Below are 25633 nucleotides of genomic sequence, written 5' to 3' on the forward strand. Positions count from 1 at the left end.
TATCATATCTTTTAGTTTGTCAGTGCGTTTTGTGGTGTTAGGAATTGTTTTTCTGCGCATTCCCGCACTCAAAACGTGCGTACACCACCTCCTGAGCTGGCGTAGGATTTGAGCGTGCCGTACGCCAACGTCCATATTGATAAATCTCAAAGTCACCGTGGTTTTGGGTGTACGCCAGGTGTACGCTGGAAATTTGGTGTACGCACTTTTGATAAATGAGGGCCATTGAGTCTGCTAAGTCGCTTGTAACTTACTTTAAGCAGTCACATCTCCAGAATCGTCTGCAAAAAACACTGAAAGCATCCGTGGATGGATCCGTTTGCGTATAGGCTAATGTTATCAGTTTCCATTGCCTATTTAGGTGCAGATGGTAGGCTACTTGAATGGCGCAAAAGAAAGCGCACTTTAGCCTGTTTCATTAGCCCATTCATGAGGCTATTGTGATGTTGAGAGAGGTGTGAGATAAAAAATAAAGCACTTTAATTGGAATGATTTTAGCTTGTGTGTGATTTATCGCGGGCACGGGTCGGGTAACGGGCCAAATATTAACGGGTCTGGGCGGGTGTGGATTTAATTTTTATATTATCACGGGTGACGGGTCGGATCTGGTGCTGAACTTTGCGGGTACGGGCGGGGGCGGGTCTCCAAAAATGGACCCGAGCAGGACTCTGCATCATAACATGTGTTTAAGGTAATGACTGAACTGAAACAGAAACTTGAGAGAAGGATGATGGACAGGTTCTTTGGCTTTACTGTGAACAGCAAACTCAAGCAGCTACCCCCTTACCTGGCAAATAAATGTGTGGAGGATTTTCTTGGTTTCTATGAAAGAGCCAAGAAATACATAAGTGAAAGATATGACTTCTCTGAGAACAGCTTTCATAGCAAAGTGGCAAAGCTTGACCTCACAACTGCTGTGTCATATGAAGAATACAGTGATGCTGTCCAGGCCTGCAATCTGAAAGACATTGATATGGATGGACTGTATGAGGAATATGCCATGGTGGAAGCTTCCTTCACCTCTCCGGAAATGGAAGGTTGCCACAGTGAGGAGCGATATCTAAAACTGTTTTCCAAAGCAGACGTACCACTTGTGAATCTCAAGAAGATCAGCTTCTATATTTTCTCCATCCCATGCAGCAATGCACACACAGAACGAGTCTTTTCAATGATGACATCTGCATGGAGAAACGAGAGGAATTGTCTGGATGTGGACCGCGTCAAGGCTGAAGTCAATTTCACCTTTCCCTGCACAGACGTGTACAAGAAGTTCCTTGGAAACAAAAAAACTCTTGGATGCAGCCAGGAAAGGACAGAAGTATTGTAGATAGACAATCAAATATTTGGTGAGTACACTAGTCTTATGTGTTCACAAATCTGATGCAGTTAGTTTGCTGTGTATTGTATTTAATTAAAGGTGAACTAAGTAACTTTTTTTTCTTAACCGAACAGCTTCGGAGTCATTGGAATGGTTATATGACTGTTTTCGGGTTGAATGGTGGTTTTCTCGCACCCCTCGAGCGCCTGTGAGACGAAAAACCACCCTTGCAACTTTGGGCCGGCAGCCGCAGCATCAGGAAGTATCGCGTGATATCAGGTCTCGCGATGTAACAAACTGCTTTACGGCACTGCACACATATACTATCTAAACATTTATATGCTAGCCTTCTGTGTATTATACATACCTCAGTGGACATGGCTCCGTGCGTTCGCCGGGTTCTTTGAAAACAAATACACATGACCAGCGGGAGAAGATGGGACGAGCCAACGAGTTTTAACGACAGTGTTGTCAAATATCTATTCCGAAGCTGTAGGGGGAGCTCTATAGAGAAACCCGCGAGCAAAAAGAGAGAAAACAGCGAAGAAGTCGCCAAAGCTGCATAATGCAGGTTTAAGCAAATATAGGCTACACTCATTTCCTGTAGAAAGCTCTTAAGCCAAATTGATCTCTAATGCAGCATTTTGATTTTATGAATGGGCTATATGAAATATGAATATGCAGTGTTGGGCAGTAGCGTCGCTACAAGTAGTGACGTTACTAGCTTAACTACATTTCTCAATAACGTGGTGGTAGCGTCGCTGTTTTCTGAATCAAATAGCTTTTCAGTAGCGAAGCTCTTTTGTTGATCAAGTAGTGCGGTAGCGTCCACACAAGCTGAAGCTACATTTTCTGAAGCACAAGCTCAAATCGGATGCTAATACAACTGCTAAGGATCACTGATCCTGGATCATTAAGTGACACCACCCACCGCCCTACACGGACCTGCCGGTGACTTCTTCTTCTTTGTGTTTTACGGCGGTTGGCAACCAGCTTTTTGGTGCATTACCGCCACCTTCTGCTCTGGAAGGTGACATCACATACTCTACTTGGGCTGACACATAAGAAATTTACTTGATGGAAATATGGGAGAGGGTGAGGACAGAGAGGAATTGATCCCGAGGGGGAGTCGCCGTGGCCGTACCTCGAGAAGTACATGATACTGATTGAGACAGCAGAGAAAAAGTATGTCTTTAGGTGCTTATTGTGCAATCCAAAAAAGAAGCTGCTCTCAACTTCGAAGACATAAAACACGAATTTGAGAACACACATTCAGGTGATTCCCGAATAAGATAGCTAACACAACCATCACAATTCAGTAGTCTACAGCTAGCAACTTGTCAACAGCTAACCACTAGCTAGATTCCTTGAATTGGTAACACTTTATAATAACGTAACGTTCAATTATATGTTACTTATAAGTTATTTGTTAATGATGAACTAATCATTTACAAAACATTACTATACATTCATAAATTATTAATAAGTGGTACGATAACAGTAACATTTTAAATTGTGCATACCCAGGCAAACACATGTGCATATGCATACGTACACTTACAGATGAATACACACACACACTCGACAACAGTTGTTGAATAAACAATTGAACTGAAGAATTATGCTTGCCTATCTGTTTGACTTACAGTTTTATTGATCACTGAGATAGCATTGATTTGGAATGAAGTTGGTTCAATATAAAAATTTAATAAAAAAAAAATAGCTTAGATGTAGTGAACTACTTTTGCCATGTTCCTGTAGCTTAGCTTGCTACATTTTCCAGGGTGGTAGCTTCAGTGTAGTGAAGCTTCATTTAATGTAGAGTAACTGCTAGCTTAGCTCAAGAAGAAGCTAGCAGTATGGCATATAAGGGAAGGCTGGGCCATTTGTGGGCCAGCGCATCCCTGATCTTTGAGAAATATATTGGGCAGTGAGAGTTGTCTTCTGAGGCGAAGAGGTTGACCTCTGCCTTCCTGAAGACATTCACATTGCCCCTGGACAGCATGTCTGCCCCTTGGTTCAGTCTGCCCGGCAAGGGCGCTGCTCTCAGGAAATGCAGATTGAGTTGTGCCCATGAGAGGAGGCGTCCCTACAGAGGTCCTAATTAGAGTTCACCTTGGTGGTTTTTGGAGCAGATTAAGACGTGGTGTCCTTTCAGGTCTGGCAGGAAGGTCCTGAGGGCCAGAAAGACTGCCAGCATTTCCAGGCAGTTGATGTGCTGCAGTTTTTCCGTGCTCGACCAGGAACCGGAAGCCGGCCTGCCCTCACTCAGAGCTCCCCAACCTGTGTTGGAGGCATCTGTCGAGACCATCTTTACTTCTGGAGACCAAACCCAGGTCCACGCCAGATTGGAACCGACGAGGGTCCTTCCAAGCAGGGTCATAATGCAGCCATGGTCCAACCCGGGGTTTCAGCCAGTACTGCAGGGGCCGCATGTATAGCAGGCCCAGTGGAAGTACTGATGATGCGGACGCCATAAGGTCCTGTATCCACTGAAATGTTCTGAGCGGGAGTGAAGCCCTGACTCTAAAATACACAGCAAACCGCTAGATAGCCACAGCACGCTCTGGTGTGAGCCTGACTCATATTTGGGCAGAATCGAGAACTGCTCCCAGACAGAGAGTCTTTGCTCTTGGCTAAGAGCTTGGCTCCTGAGTCCCAGGCAGGGAGGAGCAAGGATCTGTGAGTGTCTAACTCAATCTTAGACTGGGCCAATACAATCCCTTCTACACTCCCTTCTGTCTCAGAGGGGAGAGGGCCGTATCCATGTACTTCGTGAAAGTGCGCTGTGCCAAAGACAGTCCGAATGGAAGGACAGTAGGATGGTAAGCCAACCCCTTGAACACGAATCTCATAAATGGTCTGTGATGGGGGGCTATTTGGATATGAAATATATCTTTCAGATCCACTGAGAAAAAAACAATCCCCTGGGCACACTTGCGAGAGGATTTGTCTCAATTTTAGCATCTTGAACGGCCTTTTTGTAAGGGCGCGGTTCAGATGCCTGCGATCGAGGATGGGCCTGAGGCCACCGTCCTTCTTGGGAATGAGGAAGTAGCAGCTGTAAAAGCTTGACTCGCTGTTAGCTGGAGAAACTCTTTCTACAGCTCCTTTCATTAGCAAATTCATCACTTAGGAACGGAGGACGTGCGCCATGTTACTCTGTACCGAAGTGCAGACCACGCCCCTGAAGCGTGGAGCAACCTCGTTTGATTGCCCCCAAAATCCAGCTCAACACTCTGGGGATGGCCTGCCATGCCCTGAGTCAAGTGGCAAATAGTGGAAGTATTACAGGCTACGTCTTGCACTGAGGCGGGAGAACAGCACCTGATACAGCATTGAGAGGAAATGGGTAGCGTTTGGCCGGTGGTCTGAGGCTGGTCTGGGTTGCTTCTGAGCCATGGGCCACGAGCGTAACGGGGTGAGGCTCGCACTCTCGCTTGATGAATACGGCTTGGCTTGGGCACGGCCCCAGCAAGCGACGTGTTCATTAGAGAGAGATATGCTTAATGAGTTTCACCTGATAGTCACAGGAACGTCATTCTAAGTAGCTGAGCCGTCAGCCCTGTGCTCGCTTAAACAAATGCCGGCGAAAAGATGCTCTTTTAGATATAAATATGTTCTGTTATACTTACCTTATAGTTGCAGGGGAGGAGCGTCATTCTCAGGCACCGAGTGACAGTGGAAATTAGCACAGAATTTACATTGATAGTAATCTATCAATGCAAGAGGCTGAATCAGCTTGCGTGTAGAGCGTTGTCATTCAGCTGCTCGCACAGCGCCGCTCAGTAGCTTGCAGAGAGTCAGCTTGATCTGCTGTGAGGCTCGTTCAACGGCGAGAAGGCTTCTTCTGTCTTGTCTCGGAGTCCAGCGAAGAGAAGATCTCATCGCTAAAGGAGAATTAGTCTGAGATCCTTTGGGGGAATGCCCGCTTATATAGACGGGCTTATATAGGCTTAGACGGGTAGCCCCGCCCATTTCAGGTTTGTGCATTTTTTATTCTATATAAGGCTTCAGTAATCTGAGAAAAAGGAGTTTTCCCAATGTGCCTAGCGACGCAGTACAAGTGAACCGATAGTAAACTTTTGTATTCAACTGAAGAAAGAAACTCATTCAGGTTTAAAGCAACAGAGTTTTCATTTTTAGGTGAACTATCCCTTTAATGTTAATACATTTAATACATGTTTAACAATTGTAACTATCTAAAATATCATTTGTATTGGTAAACCAAAGGTTTATGTGAAAATTACACGTACCAAAATATGTGCACAATTTCTTTAATTTATTAGCTTACTTTACAGAAAGAATCTTTGTCCACTTTTCTGCTTAGTAATCGTGACTTTCAGTTTACATATCATTGAGTTTTGAGTCATGATTATAATTTGACCAGTCATGGTGAAGTGCATAAACGGCTTGGGATAATGTCATAAACTAGCATGACGTAGCATTTTTTTATTAATCTAAATTAGTCTATACGTGCATAAATTAACATTTAACTACCATCACTGCTGGAGCATTTTTTCTTTATTTTTCATTGATTCGATCAGCAGACGCTTGTCTGAAAAGTTTGAGCTGTAGAAAACTGACCCAGGAAGCAGTGTAACTATGTGTTATTTACTTAATGCCTCGAGTGATATCAGCAGCATATTCACAACAATATTCTTGTAGATGTGCGTGTTAGTGGTAGCCCTTTGTCCCGATGCAGCACCACCCACGAATTACACAACACTGAACAGTCCACATATAACAGCCTGCACAATTCACCGCACACACAGCAGCAAAGCGTTTTGAACGGAATTAAGTGTTGCTTTATTTTGTGAAAATGTCTGAGAAAGTTGTGTTGCATTACTTCAATGGAAGAGGGAAAATGGAGTCGATCCGATGGCTTTTGGCCGCAGCTGGAGTCGAGGTTTGTTGCTCTGGAAAACTTTTCCACGTGCAAAAAATACTGTTGCAAAAAGTGGAGCGCGATTGAGGCTTTACATATAACCTTTTCCGAATGCTGTGCAATAAATGTAGTTTAATTGCATATGACAATCACAAAACAGCTGCTTTAGAAATTGAATGTGTGCATTGTAATGTGATCTCGAGATCAATGCTTTTTTTTCACCTTTATTTTGGTCTTTATTTTATTTTGGTTCACAGTTTGAGGAGGTGTTTTTGACCAAAAAGGAGCAGTATGATAAACTGCTGAATGGTATGTTCAGTAAATTCCTTATCAATCGTCTCTTGTTGTTTTATGAACCTGTATATTAATGTGATTCCTATGTTTATTGTAGATGGAGCCCTGATGTTTCAGCAGGTGCCTTTGGTTGAAATAGATGGGATGCAGCTTGTGCAGTCAAAGGCTATCCTGAATTACATCGCTGGAAAATACAACCTCTACGGAAAAGACCTTAAAGAACGGGCTTTGTAAATATCGACTTTTAATGCAAATTGTTCCGTAACTGTTATAAAACTAGATTCCAGTAATCAGTTATTTTAAATAAGATTCCTTGTTTTTTCACCACATCTAAGCAATTATCACTGTATTTTTGTCTTGAAGGATTGACATGTATTCAGAGGGCACTAGTGATCTAATGGATCTTATCATGATGTATTATTTTACACCTGAAAACAAGCAGAAAAGTCTCAGTAATATAGAGCAAAAGGCAAAAGAGCGCTTCCTTCCTGTGTTTGAAAAGGTACTGATAGCTCTGACTATTCATTCCTCCCATTTTGAAGCATTTATTATCCACAATGGATACATGAAATCATGCCGTTTCTTATATGACTTTTTTAGGGTCTTGCAAACTCTCAGTTCCTGGTGGGAAACCAGTTGAGCCGTGCTGACCTTCATCTTCTGGAAGCCTCTCTGATGCTGCAGGAGTTATTCCCTACAATACTGTCAACCTTTCCCAAAATCCAGGTGATCTGTTCCACGCTTTCCCACACAGACCATCAACCCCAAAATTGGACTTAACAATACCATTTTTGGTCACACTTTATTATGGGTGTAACGGTATACAGAAGTCATGGTTCAGTACAGACCTCGGGTTTGGGGTCGCGGTTCGATACGAATTTCGTACAACAGGAAAAAGCAACAAATCCCCTCCCCCCACCACCAATCATTTATTATATTTATAACATGTCAAATTTGCCCCTTTTTGGGTGTGAGTGAAAACACTCTTTTTGTTAGTGTCCCTTTAAATGCAAATGAGCTGCTGCTCCTCCTCCGTTCAGAACAGGGCCGATCCTTTACACGAGCTTCAGAAACTCCGGCAATAACAAAACACACAAATAATCTCACTCATCCAACATCTCAGAAATAACCAGTAGCGAGTGCAGCCTTACAGAGACTCAGGAAGAGGTTGCAACTTTTAGACTCACCTGGACGTTTCTGAATTTATGTAGTTGTTGTGGAGTTACATTGATTCATCTCATGTTTAACTTTTACACAATTTGAGACAGTTCTGTGCTGTGAAAGCTGTGACATTTTTTGGTCAAATAGTGTTCAGTTCTTGTCTGTGCATCAACGACAGAATAGTTTGCATGCTTTGCTTGAACTTTTGCCATTGCGTTAGAACTGGTTACACTGTTGTCGCTTGCGAAACCCAAATGGTGGCGCTGTGGGTGGAAACGTGCAGATTAAGGGGCGGTAATATTATAATAAGTAATATTATAATATTATAATAAGATCCCCTTGAAGTTTGTGGAGCGCGTCATTAAAATGAAATGAAGTTCAAAACGTAGGTTTCATTTCCTCATAATATACATTTGTGCATCACCACATTTTCAATGACTCTCAAACGACCCGTCAGATGAATCAATCTCTCTAAATCCTTCCTTTCCGTGAGCAACTCTGCTCTGATTGGCCAGACAGCTCAGTCTGTTGTGATTGGCCTACCGTGTCAAAAACAAAAACTCCCATTGCCATAACAACGTCAGCTCTGCGTGTCCTGAGACTTCCTACACCGTAAACTAAACACAGTTACGAACAATAACGTCGATTTTACCATACCAATTGTGATGCGAGTCCGATGATGAAACATTGGAAGAACTAGTTATTCAACCCAAACCTCCATCGCAAGCACGACTCGAGCAGGACTCAGTGTTTCTCAGTGATACGCTACTCAGTTTGAGGTACATTATATGAGATGTTGCAACTGTAATTCCTCACCATCAGCATTAACAAGCGTATGTACATCAACAAACCGATTATTTTACTTGTACTAATTTATTTACCGAGTATTTTTGTAATATATTGCGGTGAACACGTGGAAACAGTTTCAATAACAGTGCATGTATACAATGTATACATTAGCCGAGCTCTAGCGTGAATGACTGATGTAACATAAAAACGTTTGTAAAACAAATCTTGCTCCATGCTTAATCTTTCCTCAAAGCAGTGAGAACGAATGACAGACATTTATAGACACAGTTTTAGGTAGTCGTGGCCCACAGCTGATTAGCAGAAGTATTTCAGTAAGACAGTGATAACGTGAGTTAGCCAGTTAGCAGGAGACCTACACAATATAAAACTAAAACTCAAAACTAAGTATTTTGAACACCATCTGTCAAGAGCAAGCGGTTTGTGAATCCTACATTGAACTCTGAGATTTGAGAAGCAGTCGTCAGTAAAATAAAGGGAACACAGCAAAAGTTTAGGATTATACTGCTGTATGCACCGAACCATGACGTTTACAGGACCTTTCGGGACCAATACATGTACCGTTACACCCCTAAACTTTATATTATGTGTCTTTAACTATTATGTACTTTAAATAAAAAAAAAGTCATTTTCAGGTAGAATGTACTTATTTTGTTGATGTATTGAAAACACTTGTCCTGATATCGAGGTGGACAATTATAGATGTTATTAATTACAGCTGTAGTTACATGCAGGTATTTCTAAATATAAGTGCAATGTAAAAACATGTATGTACACAATAAGTGCAAATGATTCATTAAAAGGTTTGTACATAGAAGTTAAAGATGCTTAATTTAAAGTGGGACCCCATTTTTTCAACAATAAATAAATAAATTGGTAGGCCATTACAATATATTACAAAATACTCTTAGTCTGTATCTTCAAACATTGGCATATGAACAAACAGTCAGAATAGAGTGATGTTAAGTTTCATTAAACATTGTACTGATTGTTGAATATACAGTTTTGAGTGAGAAAGTAATCTGTTCAAGTTTAGTGAAGCAGTTTGTTGACTGACGATAATTCCTGTGATCGGCATAATACATTTTTATTTATTTTTATTTACCATTATAATTATGAATTTTATATAATTCTACAATTTTATTTCGCAGGCATTTCAGGAAAAAATGAAGGCCTTACCAAGAATCAGCAAATTCCTGCAGCCTGGCAGTGCAAGAAAGCCTCCGTCTGATGAGGCGTATGTGAAAACCGTGAAGGAGGTGTTGAGCCACGTCTTTAAGTAGAAAACCAAACAATTCTTCAAAACATTTACATGATGGTAATCACTAACTAATTCACAAGCTTTTTTATTAAAACTGAGACGCTAACATGGGACAGATTTATTTGGGAATATACAAGAGACAGTTTGGATAAAGTGATAGTATTGTGAAATAAACATTGCAGCTGTTCAGTACATGTTGTCAGGAAGTGTGTGTGTCTGTTCATGAGCTTATAGAAGATCAAAATTCAGAAAACCATCAGGAGGCTGAAATAAGAACAAAGACCATTAGAATAAACTCTCAGACAGATCATCATCATGCTACATCTGCACTTGTCAATCTGATTTAACAAGTACAATCATAGTCAGAATTATTGGCAGCCTTGGTAAATATGAACAAAGTAGCCTGTGAAAATAAATCTGCATGGTTAATCCTTTGATCTTTTTTTTTTTTTTTTTTCACAAAAATCTTTCATTGAAGTAAAAGAATTGAAAATGGGTGGAAAAATCTTTATGAAATAAATGTTTTTCTCCAAGACACTTTGCCTACAATGAATGGTTCCCTTTTTATTCTATACTCTGAGTCTTCTCCTATAATGCCTGATGAGTTTGGAGAACACCTGACAAGAGATCAGAGATCATTCCTCCATACACAATCTCTCCAGATCCTTCAAATTCCCAAGTCCATGTTAGTGCTTCTTCTCTTCAGTTATATGGGTTCAGGTCAGGGGACTGGGATGGCCATGGCAGAACCTTAATTTTGTGCTCAGTGACCCATTTTTGTGTTGATTTTGTAAGACTGGAAAAACTGGAAGAACTGAATCTTGAAAAGATAATTCGGATGCATTCAAAAATGCGTTTCTGCGTGAATATTTTGAATGGTAGCTTGTGAAGGCTCCGATTCAAAACTCACAGGTCCAAGATCGGTCATAACCCACCACCTTTCTTGAGTACAATGAAGTAGGGACTGTAGTGCCCTGACCTCATATCAGCTGGAGGGACCGGCTCTATCGCGTCCTTCGCCAGTAGGACTGCGATCTCCACACGCAAGACATGGGCATCGGCTGCTCTCACTGTAGTGGAGTGGATGGCCCGAAACTTGGGGGGACGCGGGGCGAACTGAATCGCATAGCCGAGCCCGATGGTCCCAATGAGCCAGCGAGACGGACTGGGGAGTGCTAACCAGGCTTGTAGAGACCGTGCAGGCGGGACCAAAGGGACCGTAGGCGTAACCGGAGTGGGGCAGCGAGGTGGAACACAGGGGCTCGGCTCGGGAGGCTCTCTCTGGGAGGCAGCCCGTAGCGGAGTCTGAGTGTGCTGAGCAACACTTACCTGGTTCCACGGGGCAGGAGGTGCAGGAGGCGGCTTGGTTGCGTTCTCGAACTGCACACTGCTGCCTGCTGGCGATAGAAGAGGCGGATGAGAGTGGTGAGGATTCTCTCCTCCCACTGCTCTCCTGGCCCTCTTCAGACCCAGGGATAGAGGAACTGCTCTTTTTTATTTTTTTTATTTTTTTTTTTGAGAATTTAGGTACCACTGTGACTCCAGTGGTGGAACAGAATTTTGATTTAAAAGATTCGTTCCCCGGCCCTCCACCGGGAGAGAGCAGCTCCACCCATCTCCGGGTCACCCATCTCAGGGGTGATTATTTCTTTTTACTTATTACTTGGCCTCGCATGCAGGGCAGAGGTGGCTCGCCAGAGGCACAGCCACCCCACCATCGAGGATAGCGAGAGAGGTGAAAACTTATGCAGAATTCGGCACTTTTGGCGGTCCATATTTTGGCACCAATATAGCTCCATACTGCTAAGTTTTCAATGCACATCCGAGAAAGACCCGGGAAAGCATGGCTGTCAGTTCTGAATCTGATTCAGCATAAGAACACACACTATTACAGTGGGAACTCAGCATCACCCTCATTTCCAGAACAAAACAGGCCCTCTCTCCGATGCAGCAATCGACATCTGCCCTCAGCTGGAGCCCTGAATGAAATGATAGGTTCCTCCAATTTTGAAGGACCAGCAATCCCATCCAGAAGCTGCACAACTTGTGATGCGCTAGAGAGGGAGGGGCCCTAGGGGGTTGGTTCCCCGAAGGAGAAGCCCTCAGCTCTCAGATCACCCAAGCCATTCTACTGAAGTAGACCTCTCCTGGTGGCCACCAGGGAGGGCGCTACAATGGAAAATAGACAAGGAGACCGCGCACCTAGAGCGCTGAGCGAGTGCTGGGTTGCCGTGGCAGCATCGACGGCACACGACACGCTGAGGAGCGAGAGACCCGTCGGGTTTTGCCCGGTGGGAGCTCTCGCCGATCTCCACGGTCTGCCAGAGTGTCGAGCAGACCTGCAGCTGTGCTTTTACAACAACAGAGGGGACTCAAGCTTTCCGGAGAAAGAAGAGTTGACCGGCGTGACGACGTGGTCATGTTCCCGTGAGAAAACATGAATCACCCACGAACACAGTCTCACATGTTTCTCAGGCATGCGAGACAGTGATCGTGGCCGTCAGTGAGGACAGGAAACGACCGCAACCAGAAACACACAGGTGGAATGTCATCTTTAAAAAGACGCAACTCACACCCATGTTGTCAGAGTGTGGTGTCGGTTGAAGAAGACAAAGAGGCCAATGGCTCCAATACATACGTTTTACTAATCACTTAGATAGGCAAATACAGGCAGAAGGTTTACCAAACTCAACATAACTATGACTGACTATGACTATGACTAACCTTAGATGAGAACGAACCAGGACTAACTGAACTGAGGGAACTAAATACAGACACTAATGAACACTAATTACAGAAACACAGGTGGAACAGATAATTAACTAGACACAGGAGAATTAACTGAACTGATAATGATGGAAAGACAAGTTAAAGAAACACATCACATCATGATGGAAAGACAAGTTACAGAAACACATCAGAAACCCAACACTGACACATGTAAGCTCTTTCAGGGGAATACTCTCCTTGGTACTGAAGCACACAGGGGAACGGTCGCAGCGGACACAGACAGGAATATGCAACCTGTCGTGCGCTGTCTCTCTTCACGGCGGTCTTACCAGCCGTAAGAACGGCTATTCAGCGCTCTTGGCGCACCGTTACCAGCTGCGGGGAACGCAGGGAACACAGGGAAAAAAGGGAAAAAAGGGAACACAGCATAAGTTTAGGATTCTACTGCTGTGATATCGTGGTAAAGATGAATTTTAACCACTGATTCTTCGTCAGTGAAAAAAAACTGGCTTTACCTTCATATTGTAGAGCACAGCGCCGTCTTCTCGTCATGATGCTTTCCAGCATCCAGCTGCTGGTTTGAGGTTTAAGTTTTCCCTGGTGTCTCTGCGCGGGCAATATGCTAATGTGTCGTCTTGACGTCACAACGAAACGGCTTATGACTCGTTTGAAAAACAATTCATTTCATTGACTCAGAGTCGATTCTTACTTTTGAAAGACAATAACTTTATATACGGTGCACTTTCAGATTTAAAACTTTGCAGGATGTTTTCATTCACTTAGAGCTATGTTACACACTACATGAAAAGTCATTTTCAAAAATCCATAATAGGGGCCCTTTAAGACGCTGTGGAGACATTTACACGTCACATCGATGTAACGTGTCTTTACGGGATCTTTATTGTGAACTTTTCCCAAAATATCTGTGTGAAAGAGGCTTTAGTGTGACTTTAAGTTTGTGCAATTTGTCCCGATGCAGCACCACCCACGAATTACACAACACTGGTCTGGGACATTCTCTTTCAATACTGACTGCCTCTTTTGTGGCACACCAGCTGAGGTTGGGAAAAGGAGAAAGAGGCCATGGGAATCTGAGGTTTACCAAATCAGGACGATTGATATCAGTGGCATATAAAACAGACACTGAACAAGAGTCAAAGAGGGTGAAGACTGGCCGCCCTCAACACAATGAGAGGACAGCAGCCTTCTTGGTGGTGGCAAAGTATACTGAAGAAAACAATGATGAGCAGATCACCATAAAGGATCTAATTGACCGTATGCAGCAGAAGCTTGCACACAGTGAAAGTGAAGCATATAGTTATAATTACATGAAGAAAAGGCTGGAAGAACACTTCGGGGAGAAGATCATATACACTCAGATGGATGGAAAACCAAACGTGATTACCATGAGGACAACAGCTAAGATGGTGCTGCAAGACTACTATGACACACAGAAGAAGAAAACAAACACAAATGAAGAGAAGATCAAGCTTGTAAAGGCAGCAGCAAAGCTCATTAAACAAGATATCAAAGACATCGAGCTATCTAATAAATCTTACCCAAATGTTGATGACATAGAATCTGCGATGTTAGCACCACTTCAGTTTGGATTGGGGGTACAACTATATCACCACTTTGCCTCACGGTTCCTCATTGACACTTTTCATCATCTTGGGTTTTGCTGCTCATATGAGGAGGTGCACCAATTTGAGCGAAATGCAGCCAGGTTCTATGGAGCTAACATTCCTGACCTATTAACAGTTTGTCCAATATGCTGCCGATAATGTTGACCATAACATCCGCACACTTGATGGGCTTGGTACATTCCATGGTATGGGGATGATTGCCACCATTACCCCTGGAATTACATAGAGGAAGACAATCCCCAGGTTGAAGGCTACTTCCTTGGATGTGGCACCTGTTGGAAGGGTAGATGTACGATACTTCAGAGAGGAAAGGCACAACATCACAGCAATAACCTACCAGAAGCTTCAGAGCCTTCAGTTCCAGAATAGCTGTGAAAACCTTGATATCCTGTGGATGTCATCCATCCTCTTCGGGTCTCCTAGACCAGCATGGTCAGGAATGATGCAGTTTGTCCATAAAGGTGACCACTCTGGCAAGTCGAGCATTATGTTCCTGCCCATGATTGATCTGAATCCAAGTGATAGCACATGCATATTCTCGACCCTGACATATGTTAGTCAACATGCGCAACGTCACAATGTCACCCCAGTAATCACCTTTGATCAGCCTCTTTGGTGGAAGGCTCTCATGATCATCAACTCTCAGCCGATGGAAAGTGATCTGAGACAAATCGTCTTACGTTTGGGTGGCTTCCATGCAGAGATGAGCTTCCCCGGTTGTATCGGACACCTAATGGCCTCATCTGGACTCCAAGAAGTACTGGAGTTGATCTATGCCCCAAACGCAGTAATCCACATGATGTCTGGTAAAGCTGTTGCACAAGCGGTTCGTGCACACTCAATTGTTGATGCGTCCCTCAATGCAATGATTCTGGCAGATGTTTTCAATGTCAATCTACCACAGCAATCTGTAATAACAGACAAGAGTAAGGAAGGACAGTCAGAGTAAGCCGAAGCAGTTACAGCGATGGAGACCAATCCTCAGGTAACAAAGGAGCAAAGATGCATGAAGCTTTGGAGATATATGATAATTTGATGGATGGAACAATATCAACTGAAGAGGCCAGTCAGTCTGATGTTCTCATGAGAATCAAAGGTCGCCTTCAGAAGCACATCGAGTCCACCAAGAAGACCTCAAGAACCTCAGCTCTATTGGTACAGTACATGGATATGCAAGACATCCTAACGAAAGTACGTAAGTGCAGAGCGCAACGGAAACTGGCCATTACATCTGCAGGCTATCCAGGACATGCTACCCTATCTGGCAGCATCAGGACACAATCTGTACACCAAATCTGCTAGGGTGTATCTTCAGCAGATGCAAAACCTCCACACCACACACCCAGGAGTCCAACAACGTTTCAAGGAAGGGTTCCACGTGATCCGTCGGAGCGACCGCCTTTGGGCAGGTCTCTCACCTGACCTGATCATTGAGAAGGTTCTCATGAGGAGTTTAAAAAACAGTGGTGGGCTTACACGAGGGCGAGGGATGACGGAACAACAACGTCTGTTGTGGCTGCTATCCATGCCCGCTTGTGGAGAAGTAAACCAGGCAATGGAAGGACTCACAGGGGTCAACTACAACACTGGAGAGCAGAATAAAGACATGACCAAAGCAAGGCAAGCCCGTGACTGGAAGGATACACTAATAGTTCTCAGTTATCTACAGGAGCGAAATCCATTCAGCAGTAACCGAGGAACATTGCCACGGGGAGCATGCTCTTTCCAACATCAATGTTGATACTGCATGGTCTGTTGGCACTGCAATCCTGAAGTCAATGGATGGACGAACACCTGGTGACTATACTTTCAAGAGGAAGGATCAAGCTGTTACTCTTGGCATGAGGTCTTCTGTGAGTTGATCCACAGCTTCTCTTCCAGAGATTGGTGATAGTGGCACAGAAATGTGATGTACTCGAGTCAGCCCTCAAGTACGAGCTATGTAGCTATCCTCCATCTCTATTTGATTCCTCCCTTCTACTTCACGAAGCAAAGAAGCCTGCCCTTGCTGATGCCATCTGGAATTTTGCTGGGCCAGATGTTCCAGCAGAAAATGTGGTCGATGGTAGCCAGTATATCTTGGATGGTGGAGCACTTCTTCAACGAATCCCATGGTCCCAGGGATCTACTTACAAAGACATATGCCACATATACACAGAGTATGTAGGGAAGAAGTATGGCAAGGCTGTAGTGATGTTTGATGGCTATCAAAGTAACAACACAAAGGAGATGACACACCGGAGACGGTCAAAAGGGAGGATTGGCGCTACAGTGACATTTACAGCCGACATGACGCTCACAATGAAGAAGGAAGAGTTCTTGGCAAACAGGCAGAACAAACAGCAATTCCTTTCCATGCTAAGTGGAGAGCTACAGAAGACAAACTGTGAGACCTACCATGTCTCAGGAGATGCTGATCTGTTGATTGTGCAGAAAGCTGTGCAGTGTGCTACCAACAAGAAAACTGTGCTAATAGGGGATGACACAGATCTCTTAGTCCTTCTATGCTACCATGCGAGCATGGATTCCCATGGTCTGTTCCTCTGTAGTGAGTCAAGGAAGAACACAAAGCCTCACAAGAAGCCTCACATTTGGAACATCAAGGCTACAAAAGAACGGCTCGGCCCAGACATATGTAAGCATATCTTGTTCTTGCATGCAGTTCTGGGATGTGACACTACATCTTCATGGGATCGGGAAGGGAGCATCGCTCAAGAAATTCATTGAAAGTGACATGTTTCGAGAGCAAGCCAAGGTGTTCTATGAACATTCAGCTTCTACAGATGATGTAGCAGAAGCAGGAGAGCTATGGTGATTCTCTACAATGGAAGATCTACAGACACCCTGGACTCCCTCCAATATCATCGGTTCTGTGAGAAGGTGGCATCCAGTTCTACTTACATTCAGCCACAGGTCTTACCACCAACATCAGGAGCAGCAAAGTACCACAGCCTGCTAGTGTACTTACAAGTACAAGAATGGAAGGGATCAACATCTGGTACATTTCAGTTTGACTGAAACTCTGATTTCTGCTATAGTTCTATGTTTATTGTGTCATTTTGTATCTTGTGTACTTCATTTCTGCTGTAACAATATCAATATCAATATCTCCTGCATGGGGGTTAATAAAGTGTATTTTATCTTACAGATGGACTTTGTTCTATGGAGTGGGGTTGGCACAAGTGTGGCGAGGGATTTGTGCCAATTAAAACAACCCTATCTCCTGCTCCTGAGAACCTCATGAAGGTCATGAGGTGCAGCTGCCAGTCTGACTGCACCACCCTGAAATACAGTTGTGAAAAAAACAATATAGAATGCACCCCGGCCTGTGGACACTGCAGGGGAGTGAGCTGCACAAACTCAATGCAGATGGCCTGTGATGAGAATGAAGATGAGATTCTCTAGTGGTGCATTGTGTAAGTAATTAGATTTTTTGATCCAGACACTTTTTATTTTACCTACCTTTTGTCTTCTGCATTCTCCTTACCCTTGTCTCCTGTTCTTCCCTCAGATTCATCCCCCAGAAACAGTCCCACGGACCCAGCCCCAAACCCCAAACCCCTCTGCAATAATAAGGCTGGTTTAAAGTACTTCTACCTGCCTCTATGTATTAATGCTCATGGGTAGCATAAATGGGTTCCATTCAGATCTGAACATTAAGTATTTTACTGTTATGTGTCAACAAGATTCAACAAGACATTTTCACCTGGCTTGACCCAATGTTTAGATCTGTTGTGGTATTTATGCAAATTAACACATACGTTATTAGAGTATGCACCGTTTGTCCATGTTAACAAACAATTTTAAAAAACTTGTAATACATTTTTGTCTTGATGTAAGTAATCAACTCAGTAATTTTCATGGTGATATCTAAAGGTTAAAATTTTTACCCTATTGAGAAAAAGAATGAATAGGCGTATGAATAGACTATATTTGGGTCTTTTTCGAAACTTCCCCTAATGGGATTCTTCTGGACTTTTTTTTCCTTACTCAGGGCATATTGAGGGTACAAAATCAGTTGAGTTTGCTTCTGTTGCAATTTGTTCAAGGTTGACCCCCATTTTGTCTTAAAATGACTGGACTACTAGTGTGCAACTGTTTGTTACATTTATATTGTATTTTCTTGTATACTCTAATGTTTGTAGCACACCCTTTTTTGTTGTTGTTAATAAAAAAGATGTAGTTTCTGTGAAGTTAGTATTAGTAAAAAATAAGGAATTTGTGCACATATTTCAGCATTCGTAAATTTTTTAAATAACTTCACGGAAACTAAATATTTTATTTTAGATAGTTAAAATTGTATTTTGATGAGTCACAATTATAAGTTGACCAGCCAAATAGTCCATAAGGCATAAAGTTATAAAACGGCTTGTGATATGTCATAAACTAGCATGAGCTTTTCTCTCTCTCTCTTTCTCTCTCTCTCTCTCTCTCTCTCTCTCTCTACTTTATTTTCGTAAGGCATAAAGTTATAAAACGGCTTGTGATATGTCATAAACTAGCATGAGCTTTTCTCTCTCTCTCTCTCTCTCTCTCTCTCTCTCTCTCTCGCTTTACTTTATTTTCGTTCATTTGAAAGAAATGAAAATACACACGCTTGTCTGAAAAGATTTATCTACTCGATTAAGGGTTAGTGATATCAGCATGTATTCACAATTCGTATAGACGCGCGTCTTAGTAAGTTTGCAAACTCAAGAGCCCTTTGTCCCGATCCCGATGAGCACCACCCACGAATTACACAACACTGAACAGTCCACATTAAACAGCCTGCACAATTCACCGCACACACAGCAGCAAAGCGTTTTGAACTGAAGTGTCGCTTTATTTTGTGAAAATGTCTGAGAAAGTTGTGTTGCATTACTTCAATGGAAGAGGGAAAATGGAGTCGATCCGATGGCTTTTGGCCGCAGCTGGAGTCGAGGTTTGTTGCTCTGGAAAACTTTTCCACGTGCAAAAAATACTGTTGCAAAAAGTGGAGCGCGATTGACGCTTTACATATAACCTTTTCCGAATGCTGTGCAATAAATGTAGTTTGTTTGCATATGACAATCACAAAACAGCTGCTTTAGAAACTGTAGGTGTGCATTGTAATGTGATCTCGAGATCAATGCGTTTTTTCGCCTTGACTTTATTTTGTTCTTGTGTTCACAGTTTGAGGAGGTGTTTTTTACCAAGAGGGAGCAGTATTTAAAACTGGTGAATGGTAAGTTCAGTAAATTCCTCATCAGTCATCTCTTGTTGTTTTATGAATATATTATTGTATGATATATTATATTAATATTATATATTAATGTGATTCCTATGTTTATTGTAGACGGAGCCCTGATGTTTCAGCAGGTGCCTTTGGTTGAAATAGATGGGATGCAGCTTGTGCAGTCAAAGGCTATCCTGAATTACATCGCTGGAAAATACAACCTCTACGGAAAAGACCTTAAAGAACGGGCTTGGTAAATATCAGCTTTTGATCAAATATCAAATATCAACTGTTATGAAACTAGATTGAAACTAGTTTCCTTGTTTTTCACCACATCTAAGCAATTATCACTGTATTTTTGTCTTGAAGGATTGACATGTATTCAGAGGGCACCATTGATCTAATGGATCTTATCATGATTTATTATTTTACACCTGAAAACAAGCAGAAAAGTCTCAGTAATATAGAGCAAAAGGCAAAAGAGCGCTTCCTTCCTGTGTTTGAAAAGGTACTGATAGCTCTGACTATTCATTCCTCCCATTTTGAAGCATTTATTATCCATGAAATCATGCAGTTTCTTACATTACTTTTTTAGGGTCTTGCAAACTCTCAGTTCCTGGTGGGAAACCAGTTGAGCCGTGCTGACGTTCATCTTCTGGAAGCCTCTTTGATGCTGCAGGAGTTATTCCCTACAATACTGTCAACCTTTCCCAAAATCCAGGTGATCTGTTCCACGCTTTCCCACACAGACCATCAACCCCAAAATTGGACTTAACAATACCATTTTTGGTCACACTTTATTATGGGTGTAACGGTACACAGAAGTCATGGTTCAGTACAGACCTCGGGTTTGGGGTCGCGGTTCGATACGAATTTCGTACAACAGGAAAAAGCAACAAATCCCCTCCCCCCACCACCAATCATTTATTATATTTATAACATGTCAAATTTGCCCCTTTTTGGGTGTGAGTGAAAACACTCTTTTTGTTAGTGTCCCTTTAAATGCAAATGAGCTGCTGCTCCGCCTCCGTTCAGAACAGGGCCGATCCTTTACACGAGCTTCAGAAACTCCGGCAATAACAAAACACACAAATAATCTCACTCATCCAACATCTCAGAAATAACCAGTAGTGAGTGCAGCCTTACAGAGACTCAGGAAGAGGTTGCAACTTTTAGACTCACCTGGACGTTTCTGAATTTATGTAGTTGTTGTGGAGTTACATTGATTCATCTCATGATGATACCACATTTTCAGTGATTCTCAAACGACCCGTCAGATGAATCAATCTCTCTAAATCCTTCCTTTCTGCGTGCTACTCTGCTCTGATTTTACACAATTTGAGACAGTTCTGTGCTGTGAAAGCTTTGACATTTTTTGGTCATATAGTGTTCAGTTCTTGTCTGTGCATCAACGACAGAACAGTTTGCATGCTTTGCTTGAACTTTTGCCATTGCGTTAGAACTGGTTACACTGTTTTCGCTTGCGAAAACCAAATGGTGGCGCCGTGGGTGGAAACGTGCAGATTAAGGGTATAATAAATAGTAATATCATAATATTATAATAAAATCCCCTTGAAGTTTGTGGAGCGCGTCATTAAAATTAAATGAAGTTCAAAACGTAGGTTTCATTTCCTCATAATATACATTTGTGCATCACCACATTTTCAATGACTCTCAAACGACCCGTCAGATGAATCAATCTCTCCAAATCCTTCCTTTCCGTGAGCTACTCTGCTCTGATTGGCCAGACAGCTCAGTCTGTTGTGATTGGCCTATCGTGTCGAAAACAAAAACTCCCATTGCCATAACAATGTCAGCTCTGCGTGTCCTGAGACTTCCTACACCGTAAACTAAACACAGTTACGAACAATTACGTCGATTTTACCATACCAATTGTGATGCGAGTCCGATGATGAAACATTGGAAGAACTAGTTATTCAACCCAAACCTCCATCGCAAGCACGACTCGAGCAGGACTCAGTGTTTCTCAGTGATACGCTACTCAGTTTGAGGTACATTATATGAGATGTTGCAACTGTAATTCCTCACCATCAGCATTAACAAGCGTATGTACATCAACAAACCGATTATTTTACTGGTACTAATTTATTTACAGAGTATTTTCGTAATATATTGCGGTGAACACGTGGAAACAGTTTCAATAACAGTGCATGTATACAATGTACAATACATAGCCGAGCTCTAGCGTGAATGACTGATGTAACAAAAACGTTTGTAAAACAAATCTTGCTCCATGCTTAATCTTTCCTCAAAGCAGTGAGAACGAACGACAGACATTAATAGACACAGTTTTAGGTAGTCGTGGCCCACAGCTGATTAGCATAAGTATTTCAGTAAGACAGTGATAACGTGAGTTAGCCAGTTAGCAGGAGACCTACACAATATAAAACTAAAACTCAAAACTAAGTATTTTGAACACCATCTGTCAAGAGCAAGCGGTTTGTGAATCCTACATTGAACTCCGAGATTTGAGAAGCAGTCGTCAGTAAAATAAAGGGAACACAGCAAAAGTTTAGGATTATACTGCTGTATGCACCGAACCGTGACGTATGTACAGTGACTTTTCAGTTTCAGGACATAATACATGTACCGTTACACCCCTAAACTTTATATTATGTGTCTTTAACTATTATGTACTTAAATTAAAAAAAGTAATTTTCAGGTAGAATGTACTTATTGTGTTGATGTATTGAAAACACTTGTCCTGATATCGAGGTGGACAATTATAGATGTTATGAATTACAGCTGTAGTTACATGCAGGTATTTTTAAATATAAGTGCAATGTAAAAACATGTATGTACACAATAAGTGCAAATAATTCATTAAAAGGTTTGTACATAGAAGTTAAAGATGCTTAATTTAAAGTGGGACCCCATTTTTTCAACAACAACAACAACAACAACAAAATTGGTAGGCCATTACAATATACTACAAAATACTCTTAGTCTGTATCTTCAAACATTGGCATATGAACAAACAGTCAGAATAGAGTGATGTTAAGTTTCATTAAACATTCATTCAACAACATTCAACATTAATTTATATTTAATACAAATAAAAAAAACACAGTACTGATAGTTGAATATATGTGAATAGTGAGTGAGAGAGTAATCTGTTCCAGTTTAGTGAAGCAGTTAGTTGACTGACCAGTTCTCTCATTTCTGAATCAAACCGATAATTCCTGTGATCGGCATAATACCTTTTATATTTTATTCTATTTAAATATATATATTTTTTTATTTAGCATTATAATTATGAATTTTATATAATTATACAATTTTATATCGCAGGCATTTCAGGAAAAAATGAAGGCCTTACCAAGAATCAGCAAATTCCTGCAGCCTGGCAGTGCAAGAAAGCCTCCGCCTGATGAGGCGTATGTGAAAACCGTGAAGGAGGTGTTGAGCCACGTCTTTAAGTAGAAAACCAGACAATTCTTCAAAACATTTACATGATGGTAATCACTAACTAATTCACAAGCTTTTTTATTAAAACTGAGACGCTAAAATGGGACAGATTTATTTGGAATATACAAGAGACAGTTTGGATAAAGTGATAGTATTGTGATAGTATTGTGAAATAAACATTGCAGCTGTTCAGTACATGTTGTCAGGAAGTGTGTGTGTCTGTTCATGAGCTTATAGAAGATCAAAATTCAGAAAACCATCAGGAGGCTGAAATAAGAACAAAGACCAGTAGAATAAACTCTCAGACAGATCATCATCATGCCACATCTGCACTTGTGATCCTGGTCAGAATTATTGGCAGCCTTGGTAAATATGAACAAAGAAGTGAAAATAAATCTGCATGGTTAATCCTTTTGATCTTTTATTTTTTTTAAATCACAAAAATCTAACCTTTCATTGAAGTAAAATAATCGAACATGGGTGGAAAAATCTTTATGAAATAAATGTTTTTCTCCAAGTGTCACAAATCAAGCCTCTGTGGCTCCCTCTGATCACCACCAGTGGGCTCCCTCACCGGAGTACTAACTTTGACTTGGACTACGTTTCCCATCATTCCATGCCTGTTACTGATTACAGTCACACCTGATCCTCATTCCATGGACTATTTATGTCACACACACACACTGCGAAGTCTTGTTTTTGCCATTGCAGACATTTATGAATGTGTTTCCCAGTATATTGATCTCTTGTGTTTGACCTTGGACTGGTTTCCTCGTATTCCTGTATTGCTGCCTGCCCTTCTGATCTTCTGCCTGTTTACCTGGATTTACCCTTTTGTCTGCTGCCTGCCCTGATCCATTGCCTGTTGTATGACTACATTTCTGCCTTGCCTTTGATATCTCTGTTGCTGGTGATTGACCTCTGTCTGTTGTTATTCTACTATATTAAATAAAGCTGCACATGGATCCCACTTCTGCTGACTCATCATTACACCAAGACACTTTGCCTACAATGAATGGATCCCTTTTTATTATATACTCTGAGTCTTCTCCTATAATGCCTGATGAGTTTGGAGAACACCTGACAAGAGATCAGAGATCATTCCTCCATACAGAATCTCTCCAGATCCTTCAAATTCCCAAGTCCATGTTAGTGCTTCTCTTCAGTTATATGGGTTCAGGTCAGGGGACTGGGATGGCCATGGCAGAACCTTCATTTTGTGCTCAGTGACCCATTTTTGTGTTGATTTTGTAAGACTGGAAAAACCGGAAGAACTGGATGAGGAACGACCACTCCTCGAGTAGACAAAGGACCTTGCTGGAAATTAACATTTGAACTCCCCTTGTGCACTATCGAGATGAAAGTCTCACCTCCGAACCATCCTAGTCTACATTTCATTCCCTCATCCCTCACCTTCTCTCCCTCATGCTCAGATCACCTGAATTCACCCAAGAATATAGTTTAATGTGAATATGATTATCGAGTATTATACATGTTTGGTATCATTTGAAATGTCTCAGTGCGACTGGTACAAGTGTCTCATTTCCAAATAAGTAAAACAAAAGGTATTAAGGTTTTTAAGAGTTTAGAGATAACTGGCACACAAAGGAAGGTGGTCTCAAATGGACAAATGGTCTACTACCCCCAAAAGGTGTAACCTCTGAATGCAAATTACCATTGTTAGCAGATGTTGCCATGTGAAAGAGGTTCTGTCTATATAATGAAATGCAGCAAAGGGCTCTTGGCCTTTTTGTAACTCAAGTTGGCCCATGATGCTAAGAGTGACCAAAACTCTTAGCATCATGTATTTTAATGTTAGGTTCACATCTTTTCTCTTTATTCTAGAGCATTCGATGTTATTGTATTGATTATCCCTGAACTGATTATGAAATTGGCATGATACATTTACCTGACTTAATAAATTGTTACATTTGATTATTCTAACTGACTTTGACATTGGGAATAATCAAACATTCGCTCACATTTAATGATGCACGGATATCATTAAAACCTTTTCATTTATGGAGTCAGATGAAATAACGAGAACATACATATGAGAAAATATATTGCATTTAAGTGTGAGTTTACAATTTTGATGTTTGTTTTGGATCAGTGTCTTGATGGAAGATCCAACCACGGCCCATTATAAGATTTCTAGCAGAGGCAGTCAGTTCTTGATTTTTTGTATCTGTTGGTATATGATAGAATCCATGATTCGATGCATCTGAACAAGATGTCCCGGTCATCTGGCAGAAAAATAGACCCACAATTTCAAAGACCCAGCAGTATATTTAACCGTGGACTTTTTTTATTTTCTTTTTATCCCTGTTTGCACTAAACCCACCTGGGTGTGTGCACTCCTCCACCCTTGTGTTACGGGTTGGTTCAAGCAAAGAGGATGCAGTTATAATCGCTAGTGATGTGACGTTCGACACAGAGGCTTCTAAGCTTGTATCAAAAATACAAAACATCACACATTGAAGCAGTGTATCGGAGCTTGATTCGTTTTGCCATAACCACGTGATCTGTGACGTCCGAAGCTTCGTTTCCACACAGTCACGTGACTGCTTCGTATTCAGATTCAAAAATAGCGCGAACCCCTTGAGCAGGTTTCGAGTGTCATGCCCTTCGGCAGTAGAAAATAAAAAAAGAAAGACTTAACCCTCACACTGTTGAACAAGTCCTGTTCCTTAATAAAAAAAAAACTTTAATTTATTAAATTACCCACAAAATAAAATGTCAGCTCCCCAGTTCACAAGCACTTCCACAACAATTTTCTTTTATTTTGATTATATATGCATACATGAGCCTTGCCTATGAACTCGTAGGATTAGGACCAGTGGTGTCAAAAGTACACACTTTTGTCACTCTAGTAGAAGTATAGATACTGGTGTTTAAAAAGACT

The 25633-nt window shown here is 41.7% G+C and overlaps 2 protein-coding genes across 2 annotated transcripts; both read left to right on the forward strand.

Moving 5' to 3' along the window:
• Window positions 1–6034: 6034 nt before the first annotated feature.
• On the forward strand, window positions 6035–10265 carry LOC311279629 (glutathione S-transferase 3-like). The gene is made up of 6 exons (XM_084391256.1): window positions 6035–6227; window positions 6464–6515; window positions 6598–6730; window positions 6864–7002; window positions 7101–7226; window positions 9620–10265. Exons 1-6 carry the CDS (start codon window positions 6141–6143, stop codon window positions 9749–9751), a joined length of 669 nt encoding a protein of 222 aa, XP_084247382.1. The 5' UTR covers window positions 6035–6140; the 3' UTR covers window positions 9752–10265.
• An 8565-nt stretch (window positions 10266–18830) lies between these two features.
• LOC311279771 (glutathione S-transferase-like) lies at window positions 18831–23693 on the forward strand. Its single transcript, XM_084391473.1, has 6 exons — window positions 18831–19026; window positions 19257–19308; window positions 19420–19552; window positions 19669–19807; window positions 19895–20020; window positions 22612–23693. Exons 1-6 carry the CDS (start codon window positions 18940–18942, stop codon window positions 22741–22743), a joined length of 669 nt encoding a protein of 222 aa, XP_084247599.1. The 5' UTR covers window positions 18831–18939; the 3' UTR covers window positions 22744–23693.
• The last annotated feature ends 1940 nt before the right edge of the window (window positions 23694–25633 follow it).

This window comes from Rutilus rutilus, assembly GCF_951802725.1.
Source record: "Rutilus rutilus genome assembly, chromosome: 20".
Lineage (NCBI taxonomy): Eukaryota > Metazoa > Chordata > Actinopteri > Cypriniformes > Leuciscidae > Rutilus > Rutilus rutilus.